Source organism: Hypanus sabinus, chromosome 5 (assembly GCF_030144855.1).
Source record: "Hypanus sabinus isolate sHypSab1 chromosome 5, sHypSab1.hap1, whole genome shotgun sequence".
Taxonomy (NCBI): Eukaryota; Metazoa; Chordata; class Chondrichthyes; order Myliobatiformes; family Dasyatidae; genus Hypanus; species Hypanus sabinus.
The window spans coordinates 18345486-18368541 of NC_082710.1; the positions used below are offsets into that span (position 1 = coordinate 18345486).

General features: G+C 43.4%; 1 protein-coding gene across 1 annotated transcript in view; it reads right to left on the reverse strand.

Annotated features, from left to right (window-relative positions):
- The window catches only part of LOC132393963 (solute carrier organic anion transporter family member 4C1-like), an 80527-nt gene that overhangs the window by 35363 nt on the left and 22108 nt on the right, over positions 1 to 23056 (reverse strand). Inside the window, exons 4-6 of the mRNA XM_059969458.1 lie at positions 14922 to 15116; positions 13570 to 13666; positions 2993 to 3114 (exon numbers count right to left, since the gene is read on the reverse strand). Of these exons, the coding sequence (XP_059825441.1) occupies positions 2993 to 3114; positions 13570 to 13666; positions 14922 to 15116 (414 nt within the window). The remainder of the gene's footprint in view (positions 1 to 2992; positions 3115 to 13569; positions 13667 to 14921; positions 15117 to 23056) is intronic.

The window sequence follows — 23056 nt, forward strand, 5'->3', positions numbered from 1 at the left end:
CAGTGGACCATGAAAGAAAAGGAAGGCAGAGAACTAGAGTGAGGTAATGTGCAGGTGAAGAGAAGAGAAGGGGTAGCAGGGTAACCAAAATGGGGATTGGAGATAGAGGGAAGGAGGGAGGGAGGGAGGGAGGGAGGAAGTTAGAGAAATTAATGTTCATGCCATCAGGTTGAAGGCTACCCAGACAGAATATAATAAGTTACTCCTTCAACCTGAGATTGGCCTCATCATAGCAGTAGAGGAGTCCATGGACAGACATGCCAGAATAGGAATGGGTCTTTGATCAGACCGAAACTTGATGGTCTACCAGCACATGGAGATGTCCGTGGCGGGAATGCTGCCGACTGGCACATTCTCGGCTGTAGGAGTACGTGCTGAGGGACGCACTCAAACTTGGTGCAGCCACCGCAAGGGCCCGGTGGGAAAGGACCACAGTCTAGGGTCCTTCTCCCATGGGAGTTGAGGGGTAGGGGGGTGGGGTGTATACCCCTCAACAAGGGAATGGCAAATATGGAATAACAGAGTGCCACGTGGATGGCAAAAAGTGTGAAAATGTAAAGACCGTAATGGAACCATTTGTAAAAGATTGAGAGTCATTGAATGGTTTATTGTATATAATTTTATTTTTGAATAAAGTATATTTTGTTTAATAAAAAAAATAGGAATGGGAAGTCGAATTAAAATCGGTAGCCACTGGGACATCTTTCCTTTTGCAAAAATAGTTTCTGGTCAATGTCTTTTCATCAGAAACGGTAAAGTGAAAACATTAGTGTCTTTTAAGTTGGGAGTCACAATATAGACCACCTTTCACTGGTGAAACCAAACACTGATTGAGAGACGCTTTGCACCACATTGCCGCTCAATCCACAAGGATGTCTTTGTGTTTCCAGCTGCTTCTCAGTCAGTTTTCAGCTTCCCACATTTTCTAAGGAAACACAAAATATACCTAAGGAACAACTTCTCGTTTTCAACCTGCAGATGATTCGCCAGTTTCCACATTGATGTCAGACTCCTCGGAGCCAAAGTGGAAACAAGTCATTCTGTATCCTAATGAAGTAGCGAAGAAGAAATGGCCATGGAGGCCGAATTAGAATCAGATTCAGAACCAGGTTTAATATCACTGGCATTTGTTGTGAAATTTGTTTTGTGGCAGCAGTGCATTGCAATAGATAATAATAACAATACTATAAATTACAGTAAGAGATACAGGTATACCTAAAAATTTATATTTTAATTAATATATAATCAAATGAAGTAGTGCAAAATGTGAGCAAAATTAAATAGTGAGGTGGTGTTCATGGGTTCATTGTCCATTCAGAAATCTGATTGTGGAGGGGAAGAAGCTATTCCTGAAATATTAAGTGTATGTCTTCAGGCTGCCAGACCTCCTCTTTGATCAAAAAACAAGAGAAAATCTGCAGATGCTGGAAATCCAAGCAACGCACTCAAAATGCTGGAGGAACTCAGCAGGTCAGACAGCATCTGTGGACACGAGTACAGTCGATGTTTCAGGCCGAGACCCTTCGGCAGGACTGCAGAAAGAAGGATGAGGAGTAGATTGAAAAGGTGGGGGACGGGAGAGAGAAACACCAGGTGATAGGTGAAACCTGGAGGGGGAGGGATGAAGTAAAGAGCTGGGAAGTTGGTTGGTGGCAGAGACAGAAGGTCATGGTAGAAAGAAAAGGGGGGAGGAGAACCAGCGGGAGGCAACGGTGGGCAAGGAGACAAGGTAAGAGATTGAAAAGGTGGTGGGGGGAGGGGGGAGGGGGCATTACCGGAAGTTTGAGAAATCGATGCTCATGCCATCAGGTTGGAGGCTACACAAACAGAATACAAGGCATTGTTCCTCCAACCTAAGTGTGGCCACATCATGACAGCGGAGGAAGCCATGGGTGGACACATCGGACTGAGAATGGGAAGTGGAATTGAAATGGGTGGCCACAGGGAGATCCCGCTTTTTCTGGCAGACTTGGTGAAGCACATTGTTGCGAAACTCCTCCCAAAGTGTACCAGTGGCTGCAAAGTGCTTTAAAGTATTCCGAAGAGGTCGTAAAGGCACTTTTAAATGCAAAGTGTTCCTTTCTTCTGCTTTAAAAGTTTGATTATCTAGCACAATTGCTACTGTTAATAGTGAATTCTGTGATCACCAATAACATATAATCGCTCAGTCCCCTGTACTGATCATAAGTATCCTATGATTTGACAGATTCTTCAAGAAACATTTTGTTTCAAAAGTTCTCTTCAAACTCATTGCAGTCATTTGCTCTCCATTATCAAAACAGTAAAATACACACATGCCTTTAGAAGCAATTGTAGTCGTTACCAAACACTTGAAAATGCAGTGCTAGCCAGCCCATTTATGAAAGCGCAAACACGAGGAAATCCACAGATGCTGGAAATTCAAGCAACATACACAAAATGCTGGTGGAACGCAGCAGGCCAGGCAGCATCTATAGGGAGAAGCACTGTCGACGTTTCAGGCCGAGACCCTTCATCAGGACTGGACATTGATGAATAGCTTCCTTAATGAGCATTAGAAACCAACTTAATTAGAAGTCCAAACTTTAATCATTCTCTAGCTAGATATGTCCACCATGCAGTTAATCTCCAAACCAAAATGCTAACTCATGCTAACAATAGATTAACCAGGTATGTATTACAAGTAACAACCCCAATTTGGAGACATCTTGGCAGTTAAATGATTGATTCCACAGCAGAGGATGTATATTAATCAATTAACTTAGTAAGTAACATGTAGAATGCAAACTAGAAATTAATTTTAGCATTCTACTTAGAATTAATTTTGCAGACTTTATTTTTAGTTTGCATGTTCTATTATTTCAGTTGGGTGGAGAGCATCTAATTTTATAAAAATGTACATATGCATGCACCAATGCTATCTTAAACTCAAAACATCTCAGGTTTCTAATCCTTTACGTAATTTTTAACTAGTTCAGTAATCATTTTAAGTTGAATTAATCATGGGATTTACCTGGTAGATGCTTTGGAAAGCAAGATAGAGGTATAATCAGACTCCAGGAAAGTATCCAGCACAAAAGAAATCCAATCCACCAAGCACCAAGCCTTCGAGGGTCATCTGATGTTAAATCAATGCTGCAAAATAAAAATAATGTCTTAAACATGAGGCCTCGGTGTCAATCTTGGGATTCTTGGCCAAAGGCCTCTTTCAGTGCTGATTGACTTTTTGCTGCAGTGTCCTAATCTTACCTCAGAGAACCACACAAAAACAAAAAAAAGCTATTGGTATTAGCGAATTTTTAAACAATTTTGTTCACATGAGCTTTCTCTCATCCTTCCGAGGGATTTTAGCAACATCTAGCTTAAAGCAATTTCAGAGGTATACACCTTGACTACTTTCAATGTTAGGGATAGTTTAGGCAATGGATTATTGAGAATATCTGGCAAAAGATAATGTTTCATCAAATGAACATCAAAACATTAATTGAAACATACCTCATGAATCCATTTCAGAAAAGAGTGAACAACTGGATGCTAGGGATTGAAAATGTGAAAAACAGGCCAGAAGTGAATTGCTTCTCAGTGCTTGAGATTCTCAAATGGTAATCAAAATCCTTGCCTAATTCATATCAAAAATCAGTTTGTAGCTCTCCACCTTTAAGAGACAGCTAATTCAATCCCCATGAGGTAAAATTCTGAGAATCTGCCAACACATAGAATTTGTTTTGCCAGCTCTCAAAACACATGCATCTCTGAATGGGTCTTTTTCCATGACCTGTACAGCTAGCTGAACAATCTAATTTTGTTAAACTTGAATGAAATTTAGAACGATTTGATATAGGATATTGAAGTGATATTATGTTTGAAAAGCAATATTCCCAAATCAGAACTGCATTAGAAGTTCACATTTGTTTTTTGGAAGTCCAGCGTTGCTGCTGCTTATGTGTGGAGGCTGGGAGTCAGGGGCAGAGCTTTGGGGCTGTAAAGTTTTTACTGTCACTGATTATTTGGAGTATTTTTTTGTTTTCATGGATGCCTTTGAAGAGCAAGAAATTCAGGTTGTATATTGTATACATTCTTTAATATTAAAATTGAACTATTTAACTATTATTTATTGCCTTAAAATTAGCAGACACTGGTACACTTGAATTCCTGTATAGGTACAGAGTGTGAAGCAGTGAACTGTTTTGATATTTAACTACTTTGAACTAATCAAAAAGCTTCAAGATCTAGACTTCAACACCTCCTTGTGCAACCGAATCCTTGATTTCCTCGCTTGCAGAACCCCGCCAGTTTGAGTTGGCAGTATCACTTCCACAATCTCCATCAGCACAAGTGCACCACAAGGCTGTTTCCTTAGCCCCCCTGTTTTACTGCCTTTATACTTATGACTGTGATGCTTAGCACAGATCTAATGCCATACTGCTAGATACAAGTTTGCTGAGGACACCACTGTTATTGGCCAAATCAAAGGTCGCGACAAAGAAACAGATAGGAGGGAGATTAAAAATCTGGCTCCGTGGTGTCAGTAAGGCCAAGGATTATTGACTTCAGGAGGAAACTAAAGGTCCACTAGCCAGTCCTCAGAGGTGGGTAGGGTCAACAACTTTAAATTCCTCAGTGTTATTATTTCGGAGGGCTTGTCCCAGGGCTCAGCGTGTAAGTGCAATGACACCGAAAGCACAGTAGTGCCTGTCCTTCCTTAGGTGTTTACGAAGACTCGGCCTAACATCTAAAATTTTGACAAACTTCTATAGTTGTGTAGTGGGGAATATATTGACTGGCTGCATCACAGCCTGGTATGGAAATGCCAATGCCCTATTCTGGTGGGCCTCCAAAAGTTCCACACCTCACACTTGACTGCATGAAATTTCAGCTGCAATTTTTCCAGCCCATTTCACCAGCTGCTAAAGATCCCACCGCAAGCTTTGATAGTCTTCCTCACTGTCCAATACACCCCTAATTCTTGGCATCATCCACAAATTTACTAATCCAGTTTACCACATTATCATCCAAATTGGTGATATATATGACTAACAACAACAGACCCAGCTCTGAACCCTATGGCACACCACTATTCAGAGGCCTCCAGTTGGACAGGTAACCAGCTACGACCATCCTCCCACACAGCTTCTCCCACAAAGCCGGTCTAGTTCAATTTACTACCTCACCTTGAATACCAAGCAACTGAACCTTCTTGACCAATCTCCCACTCAGGACCTTATCAAAGACCTTGTTAAAGTTCATGGAGGCAACATCCACTGACTTGCTTTCATCAACTTTCCTCGGAACTTCCTCAAAAAACTCTGTAAGATTGGCTAGACTCAATTACCACACACATAGCCATGTTGAACACCTAATCATTCCCTGTCTATGCAAATACCCATTTATCCAGTCACTTGAAATATTTTCCAATAACTTTTCTTCTACTGATGTCAGGATCACAGGCCTATAATTACTTGATTTACTCTTACAGGCTTTGGTAAACAATGGAACAACATTAGCTATCCTCCAATCCTCCATCACCTCACTGTGGTTAAGGATGTTTCAAGCATCTCTGCTTCAGCCCCAGCAATTTCTGCACTAGCTTCCTACGGGGTCAGAGGGAAAGTATTGCCAGGCACTGGGGACTTTTCCTCAAGAAACAAACACCTGCTCCTCTCTAATCTGTATAGGGTCCATGACCTCACTGCTCCTTTGTCTCACTTTTATCGACTCTGTCTCCTGAGTAAATAGAGATGCAAAAAAAAATCTATTTATTATCTCTCCCATCCCTTTCGACTCACGTATGGATTACCACTTCGATCTTCCAGAGGACCAGCTTTGTCCTTTGCTATCCTTTTGCTCTGAATATATTTGTAGAAGCTCTTTGGATTCCCCTTCACCTTGTCTGCTAGAGAAACCTTTAGTTCTCCTAATTCCTTCTTTATGCATTCTCTTACAATTCTTATGTCTCTCAAGTACCTCATTTGTTCCCACCTTCCTATAGCTGCAAGGCACCTCCTTCTATTTCTTAACTAGGGCCTCATCATCTCTCGAAAACCAAGGTTCCTAAACCTATTATCATTCTTTGCCTTTTATGCTGGCAGGAACATACAAACTCTTTACTCTCAAAAATTTTATTTCTGAAGGCCTCCCACTTACTAGGTAAACCATTGCCAGGAAACTACCCATCCCAATCCACACTTGCCAGATCCTTTCTGTTAAAATCAGAATTGGCCTTTCTCCAATTTAGAATCTCAACCCAAGTACAAAACCTATCTTTTTCCATAATTTCCTTGAAACTAATGCCATTATGTTCAGTTGATGCAGCGTGTTCCCCTGCACAAAGTTCTGTCACCTGTTCTGTCTCATTCTCTAATAGAAGATCTTCCCACTCTCTTTAGTTAATTCTTTTATGTACTGATTGAGGAAACTCTCCTGAACACATTTGATGATTTTTTCCGCATTCAGCCCTCTTAACAGTATGGAAGACCCAGTCAATATCTGGAAAGTTATAATCACCTAATATCACAACCTTAAGTTTCCTGCAATGGTTTGCAATTTCTCAACAAATTTGCTCCTCTAAATCCTGTGGACTGTTGGGTGGTCTATAATATATCCCTATAAACATGGTCATACCTTTCTTATTCTTCAGTTCTACCCATAAAGCCTCACTGGATGAGCTTTCCAGACTTGAAAAGCTGTGCTCTAGTAGTCATGAGCACAGCCATGACTGGTAACACCACCTCTCTCCTTTTAATTCGTTATGCTCTATTACATCTAGAGCAATAGAATCCCAGAACATTGAGCTATCAGTCCTGCCCCTCTTGCAATTAAGTCTTAGTAATGGCCACAATGTCATAATTCCATATGCAGATGCAGGCCCCAAGCTCATTCACCTTTTCTACAATTTTCCTAGCATTGAAATATACGCAGCTCAGAATATTAATCTCGTCATGCTCAACCATTTGATTCCTGACTTTGTATGAGGGCTTAACAACATCTTGCTCCACAACCACTCCACTGTCTGTTCTGGCGCTCTGGTTCCCATCCCCTGCAACTGATGTCATGAGACAACTAGACAGGTGTATGGAGGAATTTAAGGTGGGGTGGTTATATGAGAGGCAGGGTTTAAGGGTCGGCACAAAATTGTGGGTCGAAGGGCCTGTACTGTGCTGTACTATTCTATGTTCTATGATAGATCCTTGCTTGATTCATGATCAGTGTGCTGTTAGGCAGTATATGCTGACTGCAAAGCTGACAAATCCACTCATTGAATGCACGATGGAGATCTTAATTTTTCACTTGATGCAATGATTTTTGATTAACTTCCATTCATTACGTATGTAAGATCAATTCTCAGAACTGTCTGTGGTGTGCAGAGACCTGTGCATGGCTTGAGAACCTTCCCAGCGCCTTGTGGGATTTTCCATTTGTAACGTCAAGTCAGCGCTGAAAAAATTACGGCTTTTGGAATTTTGGATTACGGGTAGTCAACTAGTAGTACAATTAGCCAGAGGAATCTGTGGGATTTATTGCCACAGACGGCAGTTGAAGCCAAGTCATTGGGTACGTTTGTTAAACTTTACTTCTAATTATTGCCCATTACCCAATGCAGGAACACACAGTACTACAGAAGATAAAGCAACCGCTTTTTTTTTAAATTAGTAGCTCGCTACTAGTTCAGCACTCCTTCAGCACTCTCCTGGGGTCTACGCAGGGGTCTCCAACTACATGTACAAGCATGGCTCTTTTATACACATGTACACTTGTTAAGCAATTGTGCAATTTCTTTACTTGCACAGCAACAGTAACATAAGGATCTTATAAGGTAATTGTTCATTTACTGAATCATTGTTCTATATACCTGCTTAGCATGGATAGTTCCCATTTACTTCTAAGAACCTGTGTTAGAACATTATTTCATCAGGCGTTTCTTTATTTAAACCTTGGTCTAGCAATGTTTCATGTTCAGAAAACAGTCAATAATTAACACCACATCCTCTGGTGTGTCAGCAACATCGAAATTACTCTTTAACCCCTTTAATTCCTTCACACTTGAAGCGAAGGCTGATAGATTCTTTATTAGTATGGGTGTCAAGGCTTGTTTGTTTACTTATTTAGGCATAAAACACAGAACAGGCCCTTCCAGGTCAACAAACCGCACAACCCAGCAACCCACATAACAATTTACAAATGACCAATTAACCACCAACTGGTATGCCATTGGGCTGTGTGAGGAAACCAGAGCACCTGTGGGAGGAAATCCATGACATTCACGGGGAGAACATACAAACTTCATACAGATGGCACTGGAATTGAACTCCAAACTCTGGAACACCCTGAGCTGTAATTGTGTCATGCTAACTACTACACCACTGTGGTGCCCCAAATTACAGGATATGCAGGAGAGTGGAGCTAAGAGGTATAATAAATCAGTGGAGCAGACTCAATGGGCTGAATGGACTAATACTTCTCCTTCATCTTATGGTCTTAATATTTTCAGCCCAGTGAGGAAGGAAGCATAACTGTGCTAAAATCAGAAAATGAAATTATACATATGGAGTATGCATTAGTGTGGAGCATGCAGGAAGCAATAACTGTTCCCAGTCATTTGTGGAAAGGCAGTGGGAAGGTTGCCTCTGAATAATCAGGTTATTTTCGGACAATTTAAACTGACCCAGATGAACTGACCCAGATGAACTAAAATCAAGAGGTCTGCAGGTCAGCAGTAAACATGGAATGAGTGGCTTCCAGGGAGAAAACATTCACAATGCAGTCCCACAGGGAGTACAGAAGAGTATCCAAAGCTGGAGTTTCTGGTCTACTTAATATGTAGAAATGAATATAAAACATAAACATGAACATTGCGATTAATGCCAGATTCACAGTTCAAATAAAGAAGCTGCTTGAGTACCACAAGACCAGAAGAAAACACAAAAATAAACGGAGTAGGAGAGCACGTCGGCAAATAGAAACAAAGAGTAAGCACATATAAAATCATTTGTAAACACAAATAAGTAGAAAGTCAAAGGAAAAATATGGCCAGTTTGGAAGCATAATGCATCTTTTACTGGCAAAGGGCTTGGCTTCTACCTAGATAAGGGCCTCCCTTTAGAACAGAAATGAGGAGGAATTTCTTCAGCCAGAGGGCGGTGAAACTGTGGAATTCATTGCCTTGGACGGTGCTGGGGGCCAAGCCTTTGGATATATTTAAAGCGAGGTTGATATGTCCTTGTTTAGTAGGGGTGTAAAAGGTTACGGAGAGAAGGCAAGAGAATGGGTTTGAGAGAGATAATAAATCAGCCATGATTGAATAGCAAAGCAGACTTGATGGACTGAATGGCCTAATTCTGCTCCTATGTCTTATGACTTTGGTAATATATTAGACCATTAGGCATTTACTGATTGGAAAAGAGGATGCAGCTGATGTAGCAATAAAAGAGATGGTAGGAACAGCAACCAATATGACAAAAATCTTCCTTCATTAATGCAATTTTTTTTCAATGAAGAAATGGCATGGCTTGATGAATGTAGTGGACTTGATACGGTGAGGTGATGATGGGGATTATTTGGGATATCTTCAAGAGTTAAGAAATTATGTGAACTATAGGCATTAATACAAATGAGAGCATATAGAAACAGAAAACCTACAGCACAATACAGGCCCTTTGGCTCACAAAGTTGTGCTGAACATGTCCCTACCTTAGAAATGACTGGGCTTACCCACAGCCCTCTATTTTTCTAAGCTCCATGTACCTATCCAGAAGTCTCTTAAAAGACCATATGTTCAAAAATCTTTTTGAATGTAAATTACAAGCAGTAATCAATTTTTAAATTAAAAGTATAGCTTTCCAAACAATGAATACTGTGTACAGAGCACAAGGTGCTGACTCACAGCAGGCCAGTTCAAGAGAAATGGTTTGCATACAGACATGATCTCGAAACATCTTTGCACATCAGCCAAATGTAAGACAATGGGGTAATTTACTGGTCTCTATCAAAGCAGACATCAGATAACTTCAGCAAAGTTAACTTTGCATCATACAGATAAAGAGAGGCTCCAGGCCAAGCATAGTCACAGGCATATTTGCTCTGTATAGGAATAATGTAGATATTTGTGTGGCCAGTCAGCCTGGATCTCCACCCATGTGAGCAGTGTTGTCCCAGGGATGTCTCAGTTACAGTTTGTTCCTATTGTAAATACGTAATTTGATGGAACTGCTTGTCAGACTGAAAATACTGAAGTAAATAATATCATTGCAATTACTGAAACTACATTGAATCAGCAGATGTAATTATCGTCTTTGGTGAAATTGTACTGACTCTCACCAACAGAATGGTCATTTGCAGCTTAATGTGAAAAAGACTAAGAAGCTGGTGGTGGACCTGAGGAGAGCCAAGGCACCAGTGACCCCTGTTTCCATTCAAGGGGTCAGTGTGGACATGGTGGAGGATTACAAGTACCTGGGGATATGAATTGACAATAAACTGGACTGGTCAAAGAACACTGAGGCTGTCTACAAGAAGGGTCAGAGCCATCTCTACTTCCTGAGGAGACTGAGGTCCTTTAACATCTGCCAGAAGATGCTGAGGATATTCTACAAGTCTGTGGTGGCCAGTGCTATCATGTTTGCTGTTGTGTGCTGGGGCAGCAGGCTGAGGGTAGCAGACACCAGCAGAATCAACAAACTCATTTGTAAGGCCAGTGACATTGTGGGGGTGGAACTGGACTCTCTGATGGTGGTGTCTGAAAAGAGGATGCCATTCAAGTTGCATGCCATCTTGGACAATGTCTCCCATCCACTCCATAATGTACTGGTTAGGCACAGGAGTACATTCAGCCAGAGACTCATTCCACCGAGATGCAACACTGAGCGTCATAGGAAGCCATCAAACCATCAAACTTTACAACTCCTCCCTCGGAGTGTCAGACACCCTGAGCCAATAGGCTGGTCCTGGACTAATCTCCACATAATTTACTTATTATTATTTAATTACTTATGGTTTTTATATTGCTATATTTCTACACTATTCGTGGTTGGTGCAACTGTAACGAAACCCAATTTCCCTCAGGATTAATAAAGTATGTCTGTCTGTCTGTATTTGACATGATGAATGAAGACCCTTTTGCAGTGTCAGCTTCAATCTCCAGTGGTTTAGCCACAGATACAATAATCCCAATGAAACATTGAAATACATGGAGGTTAGAGAGGTTAATTACAAGACAGATATTTTCCTCTGATTAAGAGGCTAGGATTACATGGCATGATCTTTGGATAATAAGTTAGCCATACAGGATAAGGAGAACTATGTTCGCTCATCGACTGTGAAGCTTTGGAAATTTCTTTCCAGTGGGCTGTGGGTGCTCATCTGTTCAGCATTTTTAAACCAGAACAGGAAAGATTCAGGACGAACAGGAATCAAAGAAAACAAGTAAGGGGAAGAGAAGTGGTCTTAAAATGGAGGATCCATCATGATCTTACTAAATGGCTACAACACACACAAAGTGCTGGAGGAACTCAGCAGGCCAGGCAGCTTCTATGGAAAAGAGCGCAGATGACATTTTGGGCCAAGACCCTTCAGCAGAACTGGAGAAAAAAAGATGAGGAGAAGAGTTAGAAGGTTGCGGGAGAGGAGAAAGAAACATAAAGTGAGAGGTGAAACTGAGAGGAGGAGTAGTGAACTAAAGAGCTGGGAAATTGATTGGTGAAAGAGATAAAGAGCTGAAGAAGGGAGGAACGAAACCACACGATCAAGTTTATCTATGCTTGCTCATGCTGTTTCTCTGCCTGATGTAAGAAGCTACACTCTGGATAGAAGCTTCCTTCACTGTGCTATCAGAATTTGGAACAGCCTTCCGGATGCTGTGGTTGGAAACATCTGTGACGATAGGATTCAAGCCTTTAAGAGTCAAATGCATAAACACTTATCATCTCTGGGAGGGAAGTCACATGCTTTTTCATAAACTATCGTGAAGGGGACCAGGATGGTTGTTGGTAGGAAGGGTTAATACCCGACTTTCAAGAGTGCTTGTGAGTTTCGTTCCGGCTGGACTTAGTCCTTAAACTGCTGGAGAACAGTGTAGAAAGAACAGGTGCTGTTTTCTCCCAGAAGGGATTAGTTTTTAGTTCTAAGTGCTCCTGTCACATTTTGTCACCCTGCAGCTTTATCCTTCAATCTCCTTGAATTATGGAGGACAGCATGTGTATAAATGTCTCTCTCCAGCAGACTTCATCATGATCATCGTGACTCCAGTATTTCTACTATTTTTTTTACACATTCCTTAATTGTACATATGATTTTTTTTTAATGTTCTATCGCTGAGCAGCAGTGAACCATCTGATTGGCCTATCCTTGGGAACTAGTTGACTTGATCACCATTTCTGATCTGGCCATTGTTCACCATTGCACAATAAAATAAATAAATAAATCTAATAGGAGAGGACAGAGAGCCACAGAAGTAAGAATAAGAGGGCAGAGCACCAAAGGGAGGTGATGGGCAGGCAAGGAGATAAGGTGAGAGAAGGAAAAGGGGATGGGGAACGGAGAAGGGAGAGGGAGCCATATCAGAAGTTCAAGAAATCGATGTTCATGACATCAGGTTGGAGGCTATCAAGTTGGAACATTAGGTGTTGCTCCTCTGACCTGAAGGTGGCTTCATCATGACAGTAGAGGAAGCCATGGACTGACAGGTCAGAATGGGAATGGGAAGTGGAATTAAAATGGGTGGCCACTGGGAGATCCCGCTTTTTCTGGCGGACAGAGCGCAGGTGAAACTTCTACTGTTTGGCTTATTTCTGTTTTTTTCCATCTGCCTTCGTGTCCTGCTGTTTCCCCTAACCCAGTCTTGGTGACTAAGACCTAATGAAAGGTCTCAGCCCAAAACGTTGCTTCTTTAATCCTTTCCTTAGATGCTACCAGCATTTGTCTGAATTGATCTGGATTTCCGCCATCTGCAGAATCTCTTGCGTCTAAAACTGTTATTTCTTCTAGACCAGATTAAAGTCCAACACCATTTTAAAATTAGGGAAATATTATAAACTGGATAAACCATTAAAGAAATAGGTCTTCCTTCCAGGAGATGCAGAACAAGTTGGAAATACTGTATATTGGAGTGAAAATAAAAGAAAATCATGAGGAAAAAGAGGATAGTGACATTGAGAAAGTGACAGACAAAAGATGTAAAGAATTGAAAACAAGAGTAATGTATGTGAGAGGATGTAAAGAGTCGAAGATTTTCCTTCTGTTCCTGTCCATATAAGTTCGGATTCTAACTTTAAGAATTTAAGGTGGGGGAAACTGGGCAAGGGTATTGGTGGGAAAGTGGTTGGGGTTAGAAAGAAAAAAAACAGCAACAGAAGAAGTAAACATAGGACTCAAGGACCTGTCGCAAGGAAAAAAATGGGAGTGACAAGAGTTGAAGATCTTCTTCCGCCTTCAACTAATTTCTGTTATTTACTGCAAAATCTAGAGATCTTGACTGAGAACTAGGGATATCACTAGTGATGTGCTGGCTGTGATTTCTTCCATTGTACAAGAGTAAGAGCAAATAAACGGAGATAACACAGCATGGAGAAATCTCAAAAAAAATGACAAACAGCTTACTTGGAAACACGATTGACATCAATATAGATGTCCAGCATCTGACCACCTAATACAAATCCAATGGCTGGGCCCAGAGTTGACATGCTATTTCCAATACCTGCAGAGTATCATAAAATAGGATTATTTAATTGAAACATAAGGCACCATACATTAAAAATGTGGTAATAATTCAATAAACTTTCCCTTAAGTGGTTGTGATTCCAGATGCCCAAGGCCAAAATTCTGAATTCCCAATTCTAAGTCTCTCTTTTGCCCTTTCTTTTGTACTCTCACTATAACCGATCCTGCATGCTTTAACATATTGTTGTTTTTGATACCATTCTTGTGAAGTACCTTCTTGTCCTTTACTATGTTAAAGTGGCTAACAAATGTAAATCATTATTGTTGAGGTTGTAATTAGAAATGCTCAAAATTAAAAGTAAAGATAGTAGATTGTAAAAAATGGTGTTTGGAGTGGAGTCACCTTGCTTGCAAATCTATTGTTCTTGAAATCAGGAGCCCCCAACCTATTCTGATCTCCCTGTACTCTGTGGGAAATGAGGGCATCAGGTGAGCAAAGAATTTGCATATGTTTCAATCGCATACTCAGTCCCTGATACTTTTTTTTTAAAACAATATTTTTATCACTGAAATTGCATTGCAACACACAATAGAATTTCTAGCCCTTGCTTGTCAGGAAACAACTGCTTAAAAATGATTCCCCATCTTAACAATAAAAGCTGCAATGAAAATCCTCCATCAAATTACTTTTCATTTTAAGAATCTTTTTATTGATATATAATCTTCTACAACTACAACAAATTGAAATGTATACAATTAATAAAGCTGGAAAAAAAACTAATCACAATATATAATGAAAAAAAATTATATAGAAAAAAGGGAAAAAAAGAACCCCATCTAACTAAGAAAAAAACTCCATTAACTACAAAAAAAACCCCATTAGGAATCAAACTACTGATGATTGTCCGTGCATAAGACCACAAGACAGGACCATGATTTGGCTATTCAGCTCATTGAGTCTGCCCCACTGTTCAATCATGTAGGATTTATTTACCTTCTCAACTCCATTTTCCTGCCTCCTCTCCATAACCTTTGCCAGCTTTGCACTTTAAATACATCCAGTGACTGGGCATCCACAGAGGTCTGTGGCAATGAATTCCAGTTTCACACTAAGCTCTCTACCCACACGCCCAACCATCTATTTAGTAACATGGTATGGTCTGAAAACTTAACTTCTGTTTTCCAACAAGTAGTGTGACATAATAAACAGTATGAATCATATCACTCCAATTCAGGAATCCTACTTTCCCAGAAAATCAGTGACGTTTGAAGTAAGTACATCACAAGCATACCTATATAGAGAGAAGTTTTGTCATTAGGAACACTGTCATCGAGGTATGCCGTTCCCAGTGTGTACAAAGGGGTTCCTCCAACTCCATGCAACAATTGCCCCAGAAAAAACAGATAGAGAAAGTTGCTGTCTTTATATGCAACAGAGGGTGTGCAGCCTTGTGTCGTGGAATTACCATTTGAAGGAACACAAGTATCTGAAAGATAAAATTGTGCAATTATCCTAATATTTTAAAATTCAGGTTGCGAAAGCTTTTATATCGTTATATTACTTTTCTTTCCTTTTGGTCCCTATTGATTCCACAGGTTATGATATTCAACTGGAATGTTGTTAGTTCAGCATATAAATTACACTCATTTGAAGCAACACACAGTTTAAAGAAAAAGAGCTATTAAATTGAAACATAATACAAGATATCAGTTATTAATCAACCATGTCCCTCGAGTCATGATCTGGCAAACTGAAGAGAGGGGCTGAATTTGTCTGACTATATAGCTCAATACCAGTTTGTTGATCTGATTTGTTAAGAAGATTGACAATTGTTCAGTTAATACATAATGTCAATGGTAAAAATATTAATGCTTACATAAATTGTTAATCAGACAGCAATTTACAGTGAATATGGTTAAGGATGGAAATTAAAAATTGTTGCTCTAGTCATCTTGATCTGACAGGAGTTGTATTATAATAGAATATCATCAAAACATGCAAAATATAAAGACATGAATGAAAAAAATCTATTTAATGGTAAGATAGTCATCAGAAAATGGGGTTTGTCCACTCAAGTACAAGTGATTTTTTTTACCAGATTAATAAACTCTGATTACTGCCAACTAATCTCTCTAGCACAGGAAATTAACTTTCATAGGCATGGAGCTAAATTCTTCAGATTTTAAATATTATTGGAGACTTGGTATTAAATTAAACATACTTAACTGACAATTCCTAGTTCTGACTCTGCATGGCTCAGTGCCAGTTGTCAATCAGATAAGTTAAGTAGATTCAAATTGTCTGTTTTGCTAACTGGGTTCAAATTTGTTTCACAGAGTGCATTGCACCATGATGCCTTTCTAATTACAACAAACTCCTGTGTCATGCCTGACGAATATGATTTCTACTTAAGCCAATTGTAATGAGGATTCATGCACAGCTGACCAGAAAATTTAACCAAGATGACAATATAACAGGTATTGAATATTTGGATTAATGTGGCAATTTATGAACCCAATATTAATGCTAATAAATCATTGAGTTTACTCGCAAAGCCTTCATTATCTGCCCCACACATTCTTTCACACACAGAATAATACAGCGTGCTAAGGATTAGGACGAGTTAAGGGGAGGGTGCTGGGGTTGGCAGGGCTGTGGGACGTCAAGACTAGCATTCATGTGCCTGATTAAAATTGAGGGCAGAATGACCAGATCTTGTATGAGAGATTGGAAAATGGAGATGGGCTCAGAGATGGTGGTGGCAGGGGAAATATGGGTCTGCTTGATAATCATAGCCTGTAGTCAGTGGGTTGAAATGGTAGGCCATGGCATCAGCTGGGATGTTAATGGAAGATCATGGGGAGGCCAAAGAAAGCAGTTAAGTTACAGAAATAAAAGGAAGCTAAGTAGGTCAGGTCTCCAGTCCTGGAGTGTAGGCTACCATAGGACTCCCTTGAATAAAAGCCCTCAATTCATTTTGAAATGCCCAATGCTCCTCAGAGCAATGTGATACAATTTACTGGAAAATATTCCAAAGGTCAAACTTCTGATAAGCTGCACTTATAAATTAAGATAACAGATATTCATACAAGTAGTTCTGAGAAAAGTTTCACCAGATGTCCAAATTTCTTGGTTATCATAGCTCCACATTTCAGGAAAATAAAATCAAAGTTGTAATTCAAATGTGTGCAGTTAAAATCTGGTTTTCCCAAGGGAACATAAATAGAGTCATCAAGAAGTACAGTGCAGAAACAGGCCCTTCAGCCCATTCCAAAACCAATTAAACTGCCTTCTCCTGATGACCTGCACAAGGAACCATAGCCCTCTATACCTTGACTATCGATGTAACTATCCAAACTTCTGAAGTGTTGAAATAGAGCTCGCATGGACCACTTGTGCTGGCAACTCAATCCACACTGTCACAGCCCTTTGAGTGAAGATTCCCCTCATGTTCCCCTCAAACTTCTCATCTTTCACCCTAATGCAATGACCTCTGGCTGCAGTCCCACTCAGTAGAAAATACCTGTTTGCATTTACCCTATCTATACCCCTCATAAATTTGTTTTCTCTATCAATTCTCCTCTCTATCTTCTACGTTCTAAATAATACAATCCTAACCTATTCAATCTTTCCTTATAACTCAGGTCCTCGACTCAGCAACATCCTCTTAAGTTTGCTCTTTGCTCTTTCCACCTTGTTTACATCTTTCCAGCAGGTGGGTCGTCACCTACATGGAGACAATCCTGGGAGGGTAGAGAACTGGAAGGGCTTAATGGTTCAAAATACTAGTCAACAGGATATTCAGGATAACGTACATAAAATGCTGGAAGAACCCAGCAGGTCAGACTGGAAAGGAAGGAACAGTCAGCATTTCAAGTCAAGACCATTCTTCAGAACTGGAAAGAAAGGGGGAAGACACCAGTATAAAAAGCTGGAGGCAGAGGAAGGAGGTCTAGCTAAAAAGTAATAGGCGAAACCAGGTGGGAAATAGAGGCGATATGGGGGAAGGAAGAGAAAAGATATTACTGGAAGGAGACATTGTTGTTCATGCCATCAGCTTGGATGCTACCTGGAAGGATTATGAGATGATGTTCCTCCATCCTGAGAGTGGCCTCATTGTGGCAAAAGAGGAGGTCATGAGCCTTAGGTCGGAACAGGAATTGGGAAAGAAATTCATTTCCATAGATGCTACCTGACTTGCTGAGTTCAGCCAGTATTTTGTGTGTGTTGCTCAGGATTTCCAGTATCTGCAAAACCTCTTGTGTTTATGATATTCTGGATGCTGATTCCACACCCCCCCATGTGCCCCACTACTAGCCCGACCATCAAAATTATCTTCCACAACGTAGAGATAATTTAGTCTGCACAAGGGAAAATAACCAATAATTCATAAAATAACTGAATAATTACATAAACACAAGAAATTCTGCAGATGCTAGAAATCCAAAACAATGCACACAAAGCTCTTACCTCTTCTCACTTGCCTGTTACTTCCCCTGATGCCCCTCCTTCCCTTTCTCCTGTCCATACTCCTCTCCTCTCAGATTCCTTCTTCTCCATCCCTTTAACTTTCCCACCCATCTGGCTTCACCAATCACATTCTAGCTGCCTTCCTTCCCTTCCCTCAACCCTTTCATTCTGGTGACTTGCCCTTTCCTTTCCAGTCCTGAAGAAGGGTCTTAGCCCGAGTTACTTCAGCATTTTGAATTTCCCATAAGACTGGATTGTGTCATTATAAACATTTTGACGCTAACAAGTTTATGCTTTTTGCAAACTCATTTACTTGCAGAATAGACAAGTGCACCGTCACCAGCATTTTCTAGATATGGTCACAGGTCAGTTGAATTAACTTTACTGACTAAGCATTTAAAATGTCGCAATTCATCTTTAGTCGAAGATAACACTCAATAATTACACCATGCTTGGCACTGAAGTATTCACAAATGCTGTTGGGTCACAGATTCAAAATAATATTTTGTCATCAATAAATTTTTTTTAAAAAAGCAACACACCTAGAATGCTGAAGGAACTCAGCCAGTTAGGCAGCATCTATGGAAAAGAGTAAACAGTTGACATTTGGGGCTGAGACCCTTCTTCAGGACTATATAATTATAGTTTAATATAATTTTCCCCTCCTTTAGACTTTAAAATTGTCAATTAAGTTTTGAATCATCTGAAGCTTTGTAAATGATGTATCAAAACTCCCAAACATGAATTTGACAATTTTCATTTATACTGTTTAGTCATTTCCAATGCATTAAGTTATTGCAGACAATGAACTAATAGAAGGGTGCAGAGGAGATTTACAAGGATGTTGCTTGGATTGGGGAGCATGCCTTATGAGAATAGGTTGAGTAAACTCAGCCTTTTCTCCTTGGAGCGACAGAGGATGAGAGGGAAACTGGTAGAGGTGTACGAGATAATGAGAGGCATTGATCGTGTGGATATTCAGAGGCTTTTTCCCAGGGCTGAAACAGCTAGCATGAGAGGGCATAGTTTTAAGGTGCTGGGGAGTAGTTACAGAGGAGTTCCCAGGAATAAGTTGGTTTTTTTTTTAAACACAGAGAGGGATGTGCGGGTGGAATGGGCTGCCAGCGGCAGTGGTGGAGGCGGAAATGACTGGGTCTTTTAAGAAACTCCTGGATGGATACATGGAGCTTAGAAAAATTGAGGGCTATGAGTAAGCCTAGGTAGTTCTAAGGTAAGGACATGTTCCGCACAGCTTTGTGGGCCGAAGGGCCTGTATTGTGCTGTAGGTTTTCTATGTTTCTATGAACTCATTGCTATTTCAGGAATAAGCCACTTCAGTGCAATAAATATTATGAAAGAAGTGATAACATTTGGAATTATAACACGTAATAAGTGATGAGCTCTACTTAATTCTTACTGTAGCGGTGTGCTACATGCAGCGCTAAAATTACGACACGGAGTCGGTAACTGCAGTCGAAGGAAAAAACTTTATTCGAAATCCTCAGCCTCACTTTTAAGCCTCCCTCAACCTGCCCCCCGTGGCGCAGAGGCTTCAAAGCTCTGTGCTCGCAAACCCCCGTAGGCTATCTCCCTTAGCCGGAAAGCTGAAAGCTGGCTAATTGTGAGCCGGTTTGGATGTGCCAGGAAATGGGTCACCACATAACTCCCCCCCCCCCCAGAACCGGCGATACACCCCCCAATGTCCACAGTCTGGGCCAGAACCTGCTTGGGAGGTCGGCCTCTGCGCCGAGGTGCCGGAAACTCGGCTGGTTGTGCCAGGTCCACGTGGGCCGGTTTGAGGCGGTCCACCGTGAAAACCTTCTCTTTCCCCCCAACGTCCAGCACGAACGTGGGCCCGTTGTTCCGGAGCACCATAAACGCACCCTCGTATGGCCGCTGCAGCGGTGGCCGATGCCCGCCCCTTCGTACAAACACAAACTTACAGTTCTGCAGGTCTTTGGGTACGCAGGTCGGGTTCCGCCCGTGCTGTGAAGTGGGTATGGGGGCCAGGTTACCGAGCTTCTCGCGTAGTCTGCCCAGGACTGCTGCTGGATCTTCCTCTTGCCCCTGTGGGGCTGGTAGGAACTCCCCGGGGACGACCAGGGGCGCGCCGTATACCAACTCGGCCGACGAGGCGTGCAGGTCATCCTTGGGCGCTGTGCGGATGCCGAGTAGAACCCAGGGAAGCTCGGCCGCCCAGTTGGCTCCTCACAGGCGAGCCATGAGGGCCGACTTCAGGTGACGGTGGAAACACTCCACTAGCCCGTTCGACTGTGGGTGGTAGGCAGTTGTGTGGTGCAGCTGAGTCCCCAAAAGGCTGGCCATAGCTGACCACAGGCTGGAGGTGAACTGGGCGCCTCTGTCGGAGGTAATGTGGGCCGGTACACCAAAGCGAGATATCCAGGTGGTGATCAGGGCTCGGGCGCAAGATTCGGAGGTGGTGTTGGTGAGCGGGACTGCCTCTGGCCATCTTGTGAACCGGTCCACGATAGTCAGGAGGTGCCGCGCTCCATGCGACACTGGCAGGGAGCCCATGATATCCACATGAATGTGGTCGAAACACCGGTGGGCGGGATGGAACTGCTGCGGTGGGGTTTTGGTGTGCCGCTGCACCTTGGCCGTCTGGCAGTGCATGCATGTTTTGGCCCATTCACTGACCTGTTTGCAGAGTCCGTGCCAAACGAACCTGCTGGAAACCATCTGGACAGTCGTCCAGATGGAGGGATGTGCCAAGTTATGAATGGAGTCAAAAACACGGTGCCGCCAGGCTGTCGGGATGACGGGACGTGGCTGGCCGGTGGCAACGTCACAGAGTAGGGTCCTCTCACCCGGGCCTACAGGGAGGTCCTGGAGCTGCAAACCGGAGACTGCGGTTCTGTAACTCGGAATCTCCTCATCTGCCTGCTGCGCCTCTGCCAGTGCCTCAAAGTCTACCCCTTGGGAAAGGGCATGAACGGTAGGGCGAGAGAGTGCATCCGCCACGACATTGTCCTTACCCGAGACGTGCCGGACATCCGTCGTGTATTCAGAGATGTAGGACAGGTGGCGTTGCTGGCGGGACGACCAGGGGTCGGACGCTTTCGTATACGCAAAGGTCAGCAGTTTGTGGTCCGTGAACGCGGTGAAGGGCCGACCTTCTAGGAAGTACCTGAAATGCCAGATTGCCAGGTAGAGCGCCAACAGTTCCCGGTCGAAAGCACTGTACTTGAGCTCGGGTGGCCGCAGGTGTTTGCTGAAAAACGCCAGGGGTTGCCAGCGACCCGCGATGAGTTGCTCCAGCACCCCACTGACTGCCGTGTTAGATGCGTCCACTGTGAGGGCGGTAGGAGCGTCCATTCTGGGATGTACTAGCATTGCGGCGTTCACCAAAGCTTCCTTCGTTTGAACGAAAGCGGCGGCGGACTCCTCGTCCCAGGTAATGTCCTTGCTCGGACCCGACATCAGGGCGAACAGGAGGCGCATGATCCGGGCAGCTGAAGGGAGGAAGCGGTGGTAGAAATTGACCATACCTACGAATTCCTGAAGGCCTTTGATCGTGGTGGGTCGGGGGAAGTGGCGGACCACATCTACCTTAGCGGGCAGAGGGGTTGCCCCGTCTTTAGTAATCCTGTGGCCCAGGAAGTCAATGGTATCGAGTCCGAACTGGCATTTGGCGGGGTTGATTGTAAGACCGTACTCACTCAGTCGGGCGCAGAGTTGACGGAGGTGGGACAGATGCTCCTGAAGACTGCTGCTGGCTATGAGGATGTCGTCCAAATAGATGAACGTGAAGTCCAGGTCCCGTCCCACCGCGTCCATTAACCACTGGAACGTCTGTGCAGCATTCTTCAGGCCGAACGGCGTGCGCAGGAACTCGAAAAGGCCAAACGGGGTGATGAGAGCCATTTTGGGGACGTCGTCAGGATGCATCAGGATTTGATGGTACCCTCGGACGAGGTCTACCTTGGAGAAGATCCGTGCGCCGTGCATGTTTGCTGCAAAGTCCTGAATGTGCGGCACAGGGTAGCAGTCCGGTGTGGTAGCCTCGTTCAGCCTGCAGTAGTCGCCGCACGGTCTCCAGCCTCCCGTCGCTTTGGGCACCATGTGCAGGGGGGAGGCCCATGGGCTGTCGGACTGCTGGATGATCCCCAATTCCTCCATCCTCTGGAACTTCTCCTTCGCCAGTCGGAGCTTGTCCGGGGGAAGCCGCCGAGCGCGGGCGTGGAGGGGTGGTCCCTGGGTCGGGATGTGGTGCTGTACGCCGTGTCGGGGCATGGCCGCTGTGAACTGCGGTGCCAGAACCGATGGGAAATCCGCCAGGACCCTGGTGAAGTTGTTGTTGGACAGCGTGATGGAGCCGAGGTGAGGGGCTGGCAACTGGGCTGCACCCAGGGAGAACGTCTGAAAGGTCTCGGCGTGTACCAGTCTCTTCCTGGGCAGGTCGACCAGTAGGCTGTGAGCCCGCAAAAAATCCGCATCCAGAAGCGGTTGGGCTACGGCGGCCAGTGTAAAGTCCCACGTGAACTGGCTGGAGCCGAACTGTAGCTGCACCTGACGGGTGCCATAGGTCCTTACTGTGCTGCCATTCACAGCCCTCGGGGGGGCCCCGGTGCCCTGCTGCGGGTGTCGTAACTCGTCGGAGGTAAAACGCTGATCTCGGCACCAGTGTCGACCAAAAACTGGCGTCCCGCCCTTCTGTCCCACACATACAGGAGGCTATCCTGATGGCCAGCCGCCGTAGCCATCAGCGGCGGCTGGCCCTGGTGTTTCCCGGGAACTTGCAGGGCGGGCGACAACGGTGGGCTTCTGCACCCCACCGCTGGTGGTAGAAGCACCAGTGTTCCTTGGGCCGGGGGTTGGCGGGCTCTGCGGCCGGGCCTGGACTGGTTTGCTGCTGGGAGCGTGGCTGGGAGATCTGTGCGATGGACGCCCCGCTCACCTTTTTGGCGTTCCACAGCAAGTCCACCCAGGTTGCCA